The 16,131-nt window shown below is 40.9% G+C and overlaps 1 protein-coding gene across 1 annotated transcript in view; it reads left to right on the top strand.

Moving 5' to 3' along the window:
- The window catches only part of LOC147684126 (cytochrome P450 2J2-like), an 84,444-nt gene that overhangs the window by 55,291 nt on the left and 13,022 nt on the right, over positions 1-16,131 (top strand). Inside the window, exon 8 of the mRNA XM_086944509.1 lies at positions 5,389-5,530. Within this exon, the coding sequence (XP_086800635.1) occupies positions 5,389-5,530 (142 nt within the window). The remainder of the gene's footprint in view (positions 1-5,388; positions 5,531-16,131) is intronic.

The following is a 16,131-nucleotide window of genomic DNA, read 5'->3' as shown; positions in this document are numbered from 1 at the left end:
TCTTTAAGGATGCCACTATGTTTGATTGGTACAATAAAGGCATAATGCAGATAGGGAACTTACTGGATGTGCAGGGCAATATCATGCAGTTTGGAGCACTCAAAGCTAAATTTGGACTAGAGCACAATAGTTTTTATAAATACCTACAAGTGAGGAGTTTTCTAACACAAAAACAAGGTGGTCCGCTTGGGATGCGGCAATGCAAAATTATGGATTATATAAAAATAACCACCAAATGTACAATAAGACATCTCTATGCGGAACTGAAAGGAACTAAGTCAGATGAAAGGGCAAAATTTTCACAAAAATGGATGGAAAAATTGGGGTCAGGATCAGAAACCTTTCAGGAGTCACTAGATCTGGGTAGAACGGTGCTATGCTCGGCAACCCTTCAATCGCAACACTACAAAACATTATTTTCACTTTACCATACACCGGCTAGAATTGCCCAGTGGGGTGGAACAACAGGAATAACTTGCCCACGATGCAATGCGAGCGGAGCAGATATTGTACATATGTTTTCGCAGTGCCCACAACTATTTACTTTGAAAATGGCGATTGAAGAATTTTTTGATAAAACGCTTAGGATCAAGATTAAGCTTCTAGATGAATTAATCATTTTAGGGGTGGTAGACATGAGGGAAGCTGTGCCAGTAGAGTTTATTTTTGTTTCAATGGCAGTGTTCCGCATCTGCATAGCAAGGAATTGGCTGAATAAGGCTCCTCCACTATTTGCAGATTGGATTGCTAGCCTCCTTACTATATATAATTTAGAAAAGGCAATATACGACAGGAAAGGTAGAAGGGCTAAGGCCTTAGGCAAAAAAATATGGCAACTAATTATGACGTGGAAGACTAGTAGGATAAATCTAGAATAGTGCTACAGAAGTTCGATTTGATTTGTTTTAGAGGACTGTCTTTTGGTTTATTATATCTGCTTATGATATGAAAATTTGTATAAAACAATGAAATGTATTTGTACTATATAACCACCTGAGAAATTGGTATGTGCTGTAATACATACGTTGGAATATGTGGAAAAATTGTGGAAAAATTTAATAAATATGTTTTAAAAAAAAAAAAAGAAAGTTTTGGGGTGATCCATCAAGCGAGGGCTGAGAAAAAAATGGGGTCCCAAAACGATTTTTTCCCATGTTAAGTCTGTGGGAATTTTTTTTATTTTTTTACACGACTATAACCTGAACTGCTGACCAGAACTGCACCAAATTTGGCAGAAAGCTAGATGTTGGCCCAAAAAGCGTGCTTTTTTTGAGTTGCTGCTAATCCATTCAGTAGTTTTTGAAATTTCTATCTTTAACAAATATAGATATCTGGGGATGCGAGTCCCTGCAATGAACTCACAAATCCAATTAAAATTTGATTGGCTGTCAACATTTCAACTAGGAAATGTTGCCAGTCAACTTGGGACTCAGCTTGAGTCCCAGAAAAAAAGTTTAAAAAGAGAGAAGGGGTAGGGTAGGAATACCCTGACCCCCCAGATTTGGTGGGGGGTTCTATGAGGAACCATACCGTGATAAAACCTTTTTTATTTTTTTATTTTGCTGTGAACTCATGGGTGCAATAACCACTGGGTGGGCCAGGTCCCATGGCATACAGTTAATGAAGAAGGGGGCTCATGGGGCCCCCTCCTAGACTTTTATTAAGCTCCGGGGGCTACCACCTCTCCAGGGCACTGAATACAATAAATGTGGGGGTCACTCATCACCTCGCTGCCCTGGGGACCGCCACTTCCCCGGGGCACAACACTGAGAATCTTTTTAATTCAATGGAGGGGAGACAATAGGCCTCATTCGCAGCCCCGGGTATCACCACCTCCCTGGGGCAGTAAGAATATGAGAAGAGCCTTGTAGCTCCCCTGCTACCCGAGGGACTGCCACCTCCCCAGGGCACTGTTTGTATAAAAATGCAGTGGAGTCTACTCGCCCCCCCCAAGCTGCCCAGGCGGCCACCACCTCCCCGCGACACATACATTAAATAATAAAACATAAACAATGCAGGGAGGCCCTATGCCTCCCCTGCAGCCCCAGAAAATGCCACCACCCCGGGGCTAAAATAAATCAGAATGCACGGAGGCTCCCGCCCCCATATGCAGCCCCAGGGACTGCCACCTCCATGGAGCACATATACAATAATGAAGGGGGGCTGTTGCAGACCTCCGGAGACCACCACCTTCCCGGGTCAAATTGGAACAAAGGATGGGGGCCGTGCGACCCCCTCCAGGAGCCCTAGATGGCTCTGGTGACCACCACCCAGCAGGGCTTGCTTCAGTAAATTCAGGAGCACCGTTCCCAACATGCCATTGCAAACAACTGGTCTGCTTTCAACAACAATAGAGATTCGAAAATGCTCTTGCTTGCTGAAAGCAGAGAATGTCTGTTTCTCTGCTTGCTGTGAAGCAAGCAGGGAAACAGACTTTGATTTGGGACCCAGGGAGCTACATGTCAGCAGCTCCCTGGATCCCAAAGCAATGCCAGCTCTTGCAGCAGGTAGGTAACCGGCAGGCACCACTGGCACATTCCAGGCTCCCCTCGGTCCCATTGGTGAGTGGGTGCCCTGGTGGTACCCAATTTTAATGGGCAGGCCACGGGGGATACCCAGGGAGGGGGGCTGCACAGCTCCCGCCGTCATTTGTAAAAGGGCGGGCCGGGATTAAGAAAAAAAGGTAATGGGCAATCCCAAGCAAGAGATACTCCTTCGGGTGTCGATTCAAGCACAATATAAACCCGCAAATAAATAAATAAATAGGGTCCATGGGGCAGAAATTGGTCTAGGATGCCCTTTGGGAAAAAGAAAACAACTAAAAAAAACTAAAGGCCATGCCCCAGGAGATGGGGTCCCTGGGACCAAAATCAGGCCGAGACGGGTGCCATGCACCCCCTCCCTCTTTTTTTTTTTTAAATATTAAGATAAAAAATGCTCCGGGAGGGCAGCTGCTCGGCCCCCGTCTTGAAAATAAAAAATATATAAACAAGTAAAGGCTGAGCCTCAGGGGATGGGGTCTCCGGGTCTGAAATCAGCATGGGGAGGGTGGCCACGCTGCCCCCTCACCTAATGAAAAAAGGGCTGGCCCCTGGGGATGGATTCCCTTGGGCCAAAAATTGGCCAGGTAAGGGGGGTCATGCAGCCCCCTTCCTTTAAAATTAAAATACAAAATAGAAAAAAACTCACCAGAGGCCACTCTGCAAATGCACCAACTCGGCACAGTGGTCGTTGGGGATGAAGTCCCCTTAGATGCTGAGGGTCCTTGGGGTCCAGGAACCGTTTCTGTTACCTCTAGTAAGTTCTAGACAGCGGGACTACTGGGAGGACTTGGAGACCACACCCCCTTTCCCTACCACTCCACAAACGCGCCTCCTGGCACACTTCTGGTTGAGGAATGAATTCCACCTTACTCCTAAGAGCCTCAGGACTAAATTGGACTACTTCCTCCAACCAGTAGTACGCCAGTTGGCGCATTTGCAGAGTGGTAGAGAAAGTGGGTGTGGCCCCTGGCAACCTCTTAGCAATCCAGCTGTGTGGGTCTTACCAGAGGTGACAGGAGGAGTGGTTGGCCCCGAAGGACCCTTTGGAACCAAGGGGACTTCATCTCACTACTAATAGTGCACCAGGAGGCGTTTGCAGAGTGGTGGGGAAAGGGGCGCAGCCCCCGAATGCCTCTCAGCAATCCTGCTGTGTGGCACTTACTGGAGGTAACAGGAGGGGTAGTTTGCTCCGAAGGACATCCTTGGGGTCCAACTACCCCTCCTGTTACCTCCAGTAAGTTCCACACAATGGGATTGGTAGAAGGTCTTTGGCCTTTCTCCACCTCTCTGTAAATGCTGCTTGTGGTGCATTACTGGTTTTGGGATGAAGTACATTTTACTCCTGAGAGACCTTGAGGGCCAAAAAGCCCGCTGGTGCATCCTGTAAGTCCTACACAGTGGGACCACTGAGAGATGGTTGGAGGCCCAGCCTCCTTTCTCCACCACTCTGTAAATGCAACTACTAGTTAAAAAAAATAGATATTCATTGAAAAAAACACAGGTTCCAGGAACTTTATAGTTAGGAAATCAAATAAAAACAATTGTAGAAGTTTACTGAAAAAAACCAAAGGTTACAGAGACATTATAGTTGGGCTCAGGTGTCGCTCATACAAAACCCCCAAAATTCAGTATTTATACATTATAGTTGGCGAGCTAACTATAACTCACGTCCCCGCAACGCTCTGCTTATAACCTTGTATATTACATCATTTATGGCATGGTCAGTGACATCACTGATGACATCGCTGTAATGTGTAAATGATGCAAATATTTTTGCAATACATGTTGACAGAGAAGGCCAAGACATCTATAATACGGCTTCCAAGTGGAACAATCAATTAGACATGAAGTAAATCAGCTATCATTCATCAATAAAGAAAATCATTAATGAAAAAGAAAAAGTGAAACCACCTGTAGACTCAGGTAAGTATATATTTTCAGCTTCATATAAAATAGTCAAGTGCCCAGGTGATCACAAAGTGAGTGATAGAAAAGCACTGCAAAAGACTCCATGATGCAATAGGCAATGGAACAAATGTGAATTCCATAGTTTGTACAAATATTTGGGCCTTAAAACTCAGATACACAATAGTGTTTTACAACGTTTCAACCCATGATCATTTAAGAGTCATCATCAGGACAAGGCAATTTTATGTAAAGCAATTCCACATTCTTGAAAATAGAAGCACTTAATGCAATTGCTATATAGGAACATTTGATTGGACTGCCTTCAATAAAGCAATGAAATGCTCCTATAAAAGTTTGGTCAGAAACTTTATTCAGGCACTCTTATTGAGCTGCAAGGAGTAATGGACTGACCTCATCATTCACACCACAGGCAACTGATTAGCATGGACACATCTGTACAAAGGTTTATCGAAGAATTGTTCAGAAAAGGAATGGTCTTCGTGCTGGATGAGAAACAAGAAAGTGTGGCTGAGCAACTTAAACACAAAATTGTTGCAGCTCTGTGTTTACCTCCAAGTCTGTTAGGACAATGTGTTGGCACTTCAGAATATAGCGACAATGTAGGAGTGCTATGTTGTCTCATATTGTTGAAAAGGTATATGGGTACATGCGGCATAAGAACATCAAACAAAGGGTAGTGTCAATATCCTATAATAGAGCAAGGCACACTGAAATTTCAGATGGCAGTGGATATTTGTTTTCTTATCATTGTTGTTTGGTACTGATTTCAGTTTACAAATGGATCCTTCGCCATATATTAAGAAATTGTATGGGGTACTGGATGGTTTCTAACATGGGCTGGGAAGTTAGAATGTATTGCAAGTTTCTGCAATCTGGCAATTACTCTAACTAAACCAGTTTTTTCTTTTCTCAAAAGGGTTCTCTCATCATAGCTAATCTTGCCTCCTCTCTGTATGATCCCGACCACTGGGAGACACCCCGGCAGTTCAATCCTGGCCATTTCCTGGATAAGGAAGGAAACTTTTTTCAAAAGGATGCCTTCTTACCGTTCTCTGCAGGTATGCCTTATCAGGGTTTAGCACCGTTAGTAGGTTAAGATTACAAAATGTCATGCTCCTTTTCCTTGAACAATTGTGTGGTCTTGCTACCTTTTCTTTAAGTCGATATGGGTAGTCCACTGATTTACCAGGCTATTGATAGGAAACAAACAAAGGCTTGTCCATGACTAGTTTGAGTCGTTTTTTTCTAAACTAACACAAGCTTAACTACAGCTTCCCCAGAATTAATGGCAGAAGCGTGTGATACAAGTGACATAGTAGGACATCCTAATATTGAATATTACATATATAAATTCCCATACAAAGTAAAATAAAAGTATGAATAGCCATTGAACTTGTCAGTGACTGTATTGATAGGCAGGTTTACAATATGTGCTTTACCTAGCCTTAGGAGGTGCTATGCATGGGTTGGTGCTGACCTGTGAAAGGGCAGGTTTGTTTCCTGCTAAAGGTTGTGAGGTGCATGTGGGGCATTCGAACAGGCTAGTTAAATCCAGTTGCACCTTTATAGTTTACGATCACAACTCAGGGAAAACCACGTTTTTGCACCCTTAATAATTTCATCACCCTATGTTTTATTTGCTCAGAAACATGGACACAATATTCAGAATGCAACCCTTTAACATCTGCCTGTATGTGTCTATGTATCTATGTATGTATTCTCCTCGGCATGATACCTGCAATATATGAACATATAGAAACAAACAGGTATACCACATGCAGATCTCTCCCTGGCATGTCATATAGAAGTATGATCACCCAAAAAACACTTTCATTCCCACTCCCCCTTACCTGTCAAGTAAACAAAACATATTAAAGAAGCCCACACCTGCACTGTTACGCAGCCCTGGAGGACAAGGTGGCATCCTGTTTTAAAAAGTAAACTCACTCACCTTACCAAAGAACAGAGAGTTATATAGACATCCAAGGCCATGCCTAAGGACTGCGGAGGATAACTCATGCCCCTAAAGCCACCCTACCAGATGACAGGGTTCATGCACGTTTTATACCAGGGCAGCTATTAGATCTGCCCCTCCTATTGCCCAAGGGCATGTGGAAATTGGATATACTAACATCGGATTAGTAACAACCCGCACCATGTGCAATAGTGGGGGTGCATTTAAGACACCCTACACATTTCTAAAGAACAGTGAGTAATTTAATTATGCCCCACCTTGGTCGAATGCAGGGCTTGTCTTTTGGAGATTTTGCACCCTCCCCCTGTACAAGGAAATAGGATTTGCAAAACAAAAAAGAGGGCCAGATAAAGTATGACCAGCACTTTCTTTGCATTTACACAGTTGATACTGAGGCAGGTGCTCATGACCTCTGGGACTTCAAAACCTGTGTAGTCCACAGAGGGTTGGGTCAGCTAACATCCGTCTTAGCTCCCTGTTTTCAAATGTAACCATAAGGTTGGCTAGATTTAGTTTTCTTTGGCCGTCTATGTTGCCTGTGGTTATTTGCTTGCATTGAACAGCTACAAAGAGTCCACACAAGTGTATTTCTTTTTAGAATGAGTTTTTTTTGTGCGATACGTTGGAACATGAGTATGTGATCTAGCTGTTCTTTGTAGATGTCCAGAAGACAGCAAACTGATTTATTTGTGCTTGACATACAAAAGGTTCCACAGATTTTAGAAATTCAGAAGAAGATAATTTTGAGCATCAATGCATTTTTTTCTTTATTAAGTGAAACACAGGACTTTAAAATGTGTTTGTTTTCAAAAGCTCAAAACAATTATACACAAAAGTCATTAGATGCAATTACGGCACAATTCTGTGGTTTGTGTCATGATAAAGATGTTAAAAAGATTGTTAATTTGTGATTCGTCACATAGGTGGCTGGACATTACCCAGTGTCAGCCAAATGGTGTAAACTGTGATCATTGCCATGTTGTTGTAAAGATGATGAAGTCATATATTGGGGGCCTGACTATTGCTTTGAAATGGCTCTGCACCGATATTATATTGTTAAAAAAAATTGTTAAAAAGAATTTGGAACTGTAAGAATATAGTATAAACTTGGCATACAGGTAGATCTCAATTTATTAGAAAATATGAAATTACAACATCAACAGTTTAGTGGACTTTGACAATATCCTAAGCTACTCCCAAAGACAATTAGGCAAATATTTATTGTGCTACTATAATGTAATCCGCCACTGCTTCAATGAATGAATGACTAATCTTAAAATTCAGAAAATCAAACCAGGAGGTTTTATTTGTTCACTGGTGTAGATGCCACCATTTACTAGTAACCAGCAACTGAAGGCACTTAGCGCCAGATGAATCAAGGTTATCTACATTTCCAAATTGCCTGATTCGCAGTATGGTAAGAAAAGCAGGCCGCATTTCAAAAGAAAGCATATTGCTATATTTAAAAGAAATCACAGACTTGATGGTCTGCTGAACCCAGCAGGCCACCATCCCTGTGATTCTGAATGGGTCACAAATTGTAACCTACCTCATTAATATTTGTGAGGTAGGTTGATTTCCTATTAGAAATTGCTATTTGGAAATAAAAAGGTTCATACATGCGAGCCAGAAACAATTGCAAACAAGAAATCTGTATTCCTAATGTTGGTACATCTGGTCCGTAGTCCTTTGTTCTGTGGAAATTGTGCTACTACCATACATTCCTACAAGAATATGTCTGTACAATGCAGTACATGACTGAAACAGCCAAAAAAGGTCTTGTTGACCTCATGATCTATTGATGCTGGTCTTGAGTGGAGCAATTAGGTGACAAAATGGCACATTCATTGGTTAACAGTAGGGTGACATAGCAGTCCTGTAGCCTTGTTCTCTCCTTCCTTGCTAGCCCCACCCCCAAAAAACAGGGCTATATTAATCTGGCTTTGAAACTTTTTAGATCATTGGTCCAATTGGCTTAAGGAGACCAATGTTGGCAGATGGGTGTAGTAAGAAACATTAATTTATTGTTTGTTGTGTTTTTATAAAGTACTGAAATAATAGCAGAACATTCTGAAGTGCTCATTTGAGAAGTTTGGGTAAAATAATGCTGTCTAATTAATCCTAGTAAAGCACTAACTATCCTAAATGGAATTAAATTAAGGAAAATCAACTATGCTGCCCAAACATGCTCTCCATATTTATATTAAAGATGCCTGTAACACAGGTGATTTCAGGAGAAAAATATATAGGGAACAGGAAGTAGAGAATGAAAAATTCCCAGAGAAGAAGATTCTATATTTATTTATTTATTATTTATTAATGAGATTTGTTAAGCGCAGGCAAATGCCCGAAGGCGTCTCGGCGCTAATCGGTTGAAGAGGTTGGATAAACTAGCACTGGTCAAGCAGTGCAGCTGTCACAGTGCTCTGAAGGCCAGCTCTTGTCACTGGGGGCTAGGATCCCTTATTAGTAATAAACATAGTTGAGATTCTGGAGCTCGGTCTAGACAGGCTTCCAAACTTGTATGTTGATGGCCTCCAAGACCAAACGTTGTATACTAGAAGCAGATGGAAATTGGAAAATGTCACCTGGGTCTGGTTTAGATTTTAGTGGACATCGAACACTGCCACAAACTTGGTGGAGTACCATGTCTGTCAAACTGATGGTCCGCCCCCTCTAGTCAGAATCGAACAGGCCGTCATACTTCCATCAGTGGAAAACGTGCATTGACAGCCTGACAGACGTAGGCCATAGGTGTAAGTATATGAGATAAGGCAGGTGGTCTAATTTACTTTTTTACCCCATCAGGACTGCCAGAAAAAGCCCATAGGTCCAGAAAAGAAAATAATAATAATAACCTCCAAAAAGTGGGAAACAACTACAAGCATGGCAGTGCTTTTTCATTTTTTTGTTTAAGAAAAACAAATGTCTGCTTTGAGATTGTATTTTTTGAAAAAAAATATTTGCTGAGAGGTCAGGTGAAACATGGCTGAAGCATAGCACACGTTGAATGCCTTCAAAAGAGCCACCATTGCAATGCCTCCTCTGAAGATATCGAGATCTCTGCCAGGTAGGTGGAAATCTACAAATATGGTGGGGAGGTTGTCTGCAAGGGCAATGGAAGTTAACACCACTGATGCCCTCCAAACTCTAAATAATGGAGCATGCCTCCTTTAGTAGGAACAAGTCAAGTAGGTAGAGACTGGAATACAGGCCTAAGGTGCTCCCTAACTGAATGCTGGTCACCATATACACAAACAAGAAATACAAATAAATCAATAACAAATATATTGCTGTTAAAATGTCTAAAATTCCAAAATATTGTTCAAAAAAAGAAAGTACAACCAAATATTGTTAAACTATTAAATATACTCAAAAGGCAATAACATTGAAAAAAATCACATTGACTACAATAGCATCATTAAATTAAATACAAAATAAACCATTTAATTTTAAGCTAATAATTACCAGAAAAAATATACATTTTAACCAAACACTAATAAAACATTTTAAAATATTCTAATAATCAACTAAACACAAAATAAAATATAAAAATTACATTTAAAGCCATAATTACAAAACAACTTAACTTAATATTCAATGATTTTAAGTAAATACTCTCTTCAGTTCTTGATCACACAACAGGGGAAATGCATTGAGTCCCCAATTTCAAAATAGTAATAGCTCAAACTATAAAAATCCACATGAGAATCTCCTGCTGCCCCAAGGAGATATCAAGATATAGACATTCCTGAAAATCTAAGTACTACACATACTGAAGAACCCTTCCTCCTGTATGATAGTAAAAATAAATAGGTGAATAATAATATATGCAACAGAAAGTAACAACCTCAGACTAAGCCAAATCCAAATATGGATAATCAATGACATTTTTAAATTGTGCCTTCCCCATTCACACAGATATACATGATACATGGTGAATATGATAACAGTAAAATGCCCCGAATTTACGCTCTGTTTACCAACAAGCAAAGCGATATATACTATGAACTATCAAGCCAAATTAAAATAAAGTCTAACAATTCCTATCCCCAAGAAATCATAATGGAATTCAAGCAAGCAATGATAAAAACAGTTGTGAAAGGCTGCCCACACACAGCCATACAAAGTTGCTCTTTCTATAAAGTCAAAGCATTTGAAGACTCCAAAAATCGGCACTAAGAGCCGTATTAAGAGTACAGCGGTCCTCATGACTGCCATACTCGAGGTGGCAATCCGACCAATGCCACCTCTGCAGTATGAGTGTGGTGGTTGGACCGCCATGAGACTGCCTGCTCCACCGGGATCAAGGATCCTGCTTCGCGGGGTGTCTGAATCTGGCCTCAATATACTTGTGGTACCAATGCCAGATTCGCCAAGCATATTATGATTTGGATTTCAACTGCCCAATTCATTGTGGTTAGCCTGCCATGAGAAGGGGGTGGAGAGGCAACTAAGGAGGCCCTAACAGGCCCTTCTGAGCTTGGGTTGCTTGTGGGGGGTACATGCTATGCCTCCCTGGAATTACACCCCCATTACTGCACCCACCATGGAGGAACATGCTGCAGGTGCTGTCACTGCAGTGTTTGTTAAGGCTCTCGCATTACACTGCTGCCGCCGTGAGACCACTGCAGCACTGCTCACCCAGCCTAGATTACATTCAGAATCGGGTGGACAGGTGCATGATGGGCTTGGCGGTCCTCCTGTTGGAGCAGCGGTGGTGGGCCAACAGAAGGACCGACAAACTGGTAACAAGGCCCTAAGAGTTGAACATGCAACAAACAGTCTATCTGCTTGTAATTTTATTTTTAATTGTCCTAGCATATATACCATTCACTGAAGTAGCTAGCCACAACTGAATCTCACTACTACAAAACTCATGAGCAAAAAGGAAGTCCTCTTGTGGACTATTTTGAAGACTTGGGTTGGCGAGTGCACCATTCTGGCCACAGGCACCAATCCAAGTTTCAAATACCTTGGTGAAATGTGTATGGCAGCCCAAGAAGCCAAAACAAACAATGCAATAAAGGATGGCACAGCTTCCAAAGCACAATAAGCCAAAGACATATTTCTCTATACCAATTCCTAGAAATCCTAAAAGGAGAACAAAGCTACCAAGAACTGAGAACAGAGCAATATTTAACAAACATTAAACCTACAATATCCAAACGGACCAAAGAAATGTTCAAAAAGTTCAACAATGCAAAGTTAAACTTTTTATAAATAACAAAGGCCTCTGCTACCTAGAACATTTAAAAACAAATATTTAAATGAATGGTATTATTCATTGTACAACATTCATAACTAAGCAATAAACAATATAACTGATAAATGATAATAATTTACAATAAAAGACATTGACAAAATTAAACATAGTAACTTATTTTTTCTTCTTGCAAAGCAGCAAACATAACATAAAAATGCATACAGTACACATTTTTTTCTTAAATGACTGTATTATACAAACCAACAACCAGAGCAAACATTTCCACCCCAAATATAAATCAACTTTCAGGTCTGGATCTGTGACCCTAATACTTCTCTAATCCACCAAAAACAATTCTATAAAAATAGAGAAAAAGTTACCCAGAAATGAAATAATCAAACATCAATCCACAACATTAATCCAGAATCCTAAGAAACCCAAAAAATCCTTCAAAGGTAAATAAAAACTGCACCTAGAAAGCAGAAAAATAAAATGACATTAAAAAGTCATCTTTTTTGGAATATAACCAACATATTTTCCTTTAAAAAAAAACCTTATCCTAAATAAGGAAAGGCTCTCACTCCAATCAAAGAACCTGCAAAAAATGCAGCATACCCATCCTCACATAACAGATACCCAAAAACATAACAAACAATACAAAATGGCTTTACAAGATATACTTACATTATACAAATTGATACCTAAAGCAAGTACACTACACATACTACAATATGGCCCACTTCACTTAACTACGTAACTACAAAACACAACAATGACAAAACTATACTACTGCAAAAAGCAATACACTATTCCACACTTACTACCCCAACCCAAATGCTTCCTGCACACAAAACCTGAAACATTACCTTACAAGTACTCTAACTTTATCCATAGTGTAGCAGCAGGTAACCACACCGATAGGAACTGAAATCGCCTAATAATTATGTTACTACACTAACAATATAACTACCAACATAAAATAAAGACTATGTTATAATAGAATGGAAACATTAAAATGATTGATAAAAATATACATGTGTGTTCAAAAAGTTATGAAGAAAAATCTAGAAATGTTTAACAATGTTATAAACATAGTACAATTATTTCTAAAATACATACAAATTACTACTATAAATACCGTATATTATACTAATGCTACTAAATAACATTTATTATTTAAATTTACACAATATTGCAAAAAACCTTTACTTTCATATTTTCAATTACAAATATATGTGGAAAACACATTATAAAATGTACCAAAGAACATGTAACAATGTGAACAATATATGTAAGTGTGACATTTACCAACTACATTCTAATATTTATTAACATTTTTGCAAATTTTATCAGTATTTATCCATATTTATTTAGGCTTTTGTGGAAAAAGGAAGCTGAAATTAGTATATTTCCACATTTATTTAACTGGTAAATAGGCACTCATTCTTGAACGTCTACTAGGTTTCAATGTTGTAACCCCCCACAGAAGATTGACTGTGACAGTAGGCAGAAGCAGCACAAGCAGGAGAAGCAGAGAAGCTGAGAAGCTGAGTAGCGGGGCGCTGTGTGGGACGTGGGGCGCTGAGCCAAACCAGGGTGAGGCAGAGGTGGAGGTCACTGCCAGATCATTCACTCTGCGTCTCTGAGGTGTGGGTGGCCTGAATAAACAAAGCAGGACTGGAGTGCCCCTTGGGCAAGGCCACCGATCCAAACCCACCCATCTCCTCTGAAACAGAATGACAAGCAGAAGAACACTACTTCTCTCTTCCACTTCCGCGTACGAAATGCTGTTACTGACACTGGTATCGAAGAAGGGCCGAGAGCAAGGGACAAAAAATGGGCAATGACTGCATGACTTCAAATCAAAGTCATAAAGTGACTCGTCATGTCCTGTGTGACCCTCCCAGCACCGTGTTGACTTGTGTGTATCTCCTAAGCCAATTCAGATGCTGCTCCATTGGTGTTTACATTAGGCAAAACTCGGATTTGCTCGAGCAGGTGAACCCAGCTTCTGTTAAGAGATCAGGGTGCTATGGCTGTGATCCTCTGGCTCACTAACATTACACGAGTAGGAGATGCTACAAGTGTGCATGTTGGGCTGGTCACGGAAAAGCACCAGTCCAGCTTGTTATGTGCACTTCCCTTCAATACTGCTGTTGTGGAGTCCCTGCTGTAAATTAAGCCCCACTCTCGCACACTAATGCAGAAAGGCACCTGGTCCGCTGAAATAAAACAGCTCTGTAGCCGAAAAAATACCCCATTAATTGTAACATTTCATTTAAAAATACCAAGTGGAAAGCCCTTAACCCACTAAGGAGTAGCCACACTTAATTGTTTGTAAATAAAGGGATATATAAAAAATATAAACAATATAAGTTGATGTATTTTGTAATTTAAAAATGTAAAAATATTAATGTTAAACTACAAAAGTGTACTATTAAAATCTCAAAACACACAAACACTTCAAACCAACAACACTAAAAATCAATATGGGGACTTTGTGCCACTTTTTTGGGCGACAGACATTTCACCACCTGCACCGCAGTGCTTAAGTACACAGTGCTGCAATTAGAGGTGGCAAAATTACTGTAGGCAGGGTGGGGAGTGGAGCAGGGGCGTGAAGGGGCACTTCCCCATAGAAAAAAAACTGTCAGCCCCGTGTGAAACACCAGCATCAAGAGGGTGTCAGTGTTTGCCCGGCGGTCAAATGTCCAAAAATCCCACAAAAAATACATTACCTCAATAACACCTACCTAGTTATCCTATTCCTCTTACAATTATCAATTATATTTAGGGCTCCCGGTTTTATGGTATTTATTTTTGTAATATTTCCGTCTGTATTTATCCATAGTTATTTTTGGGCCATTTTATCTGGATTTATCGATATTTTATTTGTGTTTTGCTTATAAATGAAGTTGTAAAACTGTACATTTCCATACTTATTTAACTGACAGATATTTACTCATACTTTGATGTGGGTCATGATTTAGCTATATAAGCTGTCAAATAGTATATAACAATACATCCACTAGTAAATACTAACATTATACCATAAATGTATATTGACAATATGCTGTTATTTACAGAAATGTCATCCTATTTTTAATTTCCAATACTGTCCATCTGATCAGCTCCTGGCCTATAATTCATGAAATACAGCATGTAGAGTAACTTAAAAGAAGCAAAATATTCTTAATTTATTCACTTAAAAAAATAAATGCAGAGAGAAAACACTTTGGGGGTCATTAGGATGGCGGGCGGGCTTTGGCCGCCCGCCACCCTACCGGGGATGTGGACCACCCGCCTACAGGGCGGGGGTCCCGAAATGGGCATTAGGATGCGCCCGCCACACAGGCGGGCGCATCCTGTATATTTACCATTGCGGCGGGCGGAGCTGAAATCTCCGCCCGCCGCAATGGTAAAAATGCACGTTGTGCATTTCAAAGCACAACATGACAGGCACCGCGCGGTGCCTGCCGTGTTGCACATTCAAATGCGGGGGGGTACCATAGGTACCCCCAATGTGCACCCCCCAAGCCCCGGACTCCCAGGGGGCCCGCAACGGGCCCCCGCAGGGAGTCTCCGCATGCCTTTCCGTGGCGGCATTGCCGCCACGGAAAGGCATTGACAAATGCCCATGGTAATATGGCGGGCGGTGTCTAACAGACACCGCCACCATGTTACTGGTTTTCCGCCCCGGCCGCAAGGCGACCGGGGCGGAAAACATGCGGGCGGTGTTTTGCACCGCCGCGGTCCCCCCCGCCATACTAATATGGCGGGGGGGAATTGGGCTGTGGATGTCGGGCGGATTTGCTCCGCCAGGGTGGCGGTGGCCACCGCCACCCTGGCGGAGCAAATCCGCCCGACATCCTAATGACCCCCTTTGTTTTCTGTCTGTATTTATCAATAAAAATCCGTAAAAACGGAAAGCAGGGAGCCTTAATTACATTTCATAACACATTTTCAAATATAGCACAGCCATTAAAATCAAAATCTTTCTTGGAACAAATGTACATTATAAATACAATAAAAGCAATTCCAACTCCAATGTAAACATCTTGAGGAATATGTTGCACACTGAAGGGATCAAATTTACTATTCACACTTCAAATTAAACCATTTGGGGGAAGGTACTGAACAATAAAGAGGTCACATTTATTATTCCCAATCCAATCTAAACCGCTTTAGGGAAAGTTTTGATTACTGAGGTTATCAGATTTACTATTCCCACTAAAATCTAAACCACTTTGGGGTAGGAATGGTACACGGAAGGAGTCAAACTTCTTATTACCACTCCAATCTAAACTATTTTTGTGAAGGTGTTGGTCACTGAAGAGACTTTGGTCACTGAAAGGATTAGATTTGCTATTACCACTCCAATCTAAACCACTTTGGCTTATGTATTGCACTCTCAAAGGGTCTAAATTACTATTTGTACTTCAACGTAAAACACTTTGAGGAATGTATTAGATAAAGAA

The sequence above is a fragment of the Lissotriton vulgaris genome, chromosome 11 (assembly GCF_964263255.1).
Source record: "Lissotriton vulgaris chromosome 11, aLisVul1.2, whole genome shotgun sequence".
NCBI lineage: Eukaryota > Metazoa > Chordata > Amphibia > Caudata > Salamandridae > Lissotriton > Lissotriton vulgaris.
Note: the sequence above shows the minus strand (reverse complement) of the source record. Positions and strands in the feature narration are given on the sequence as shown.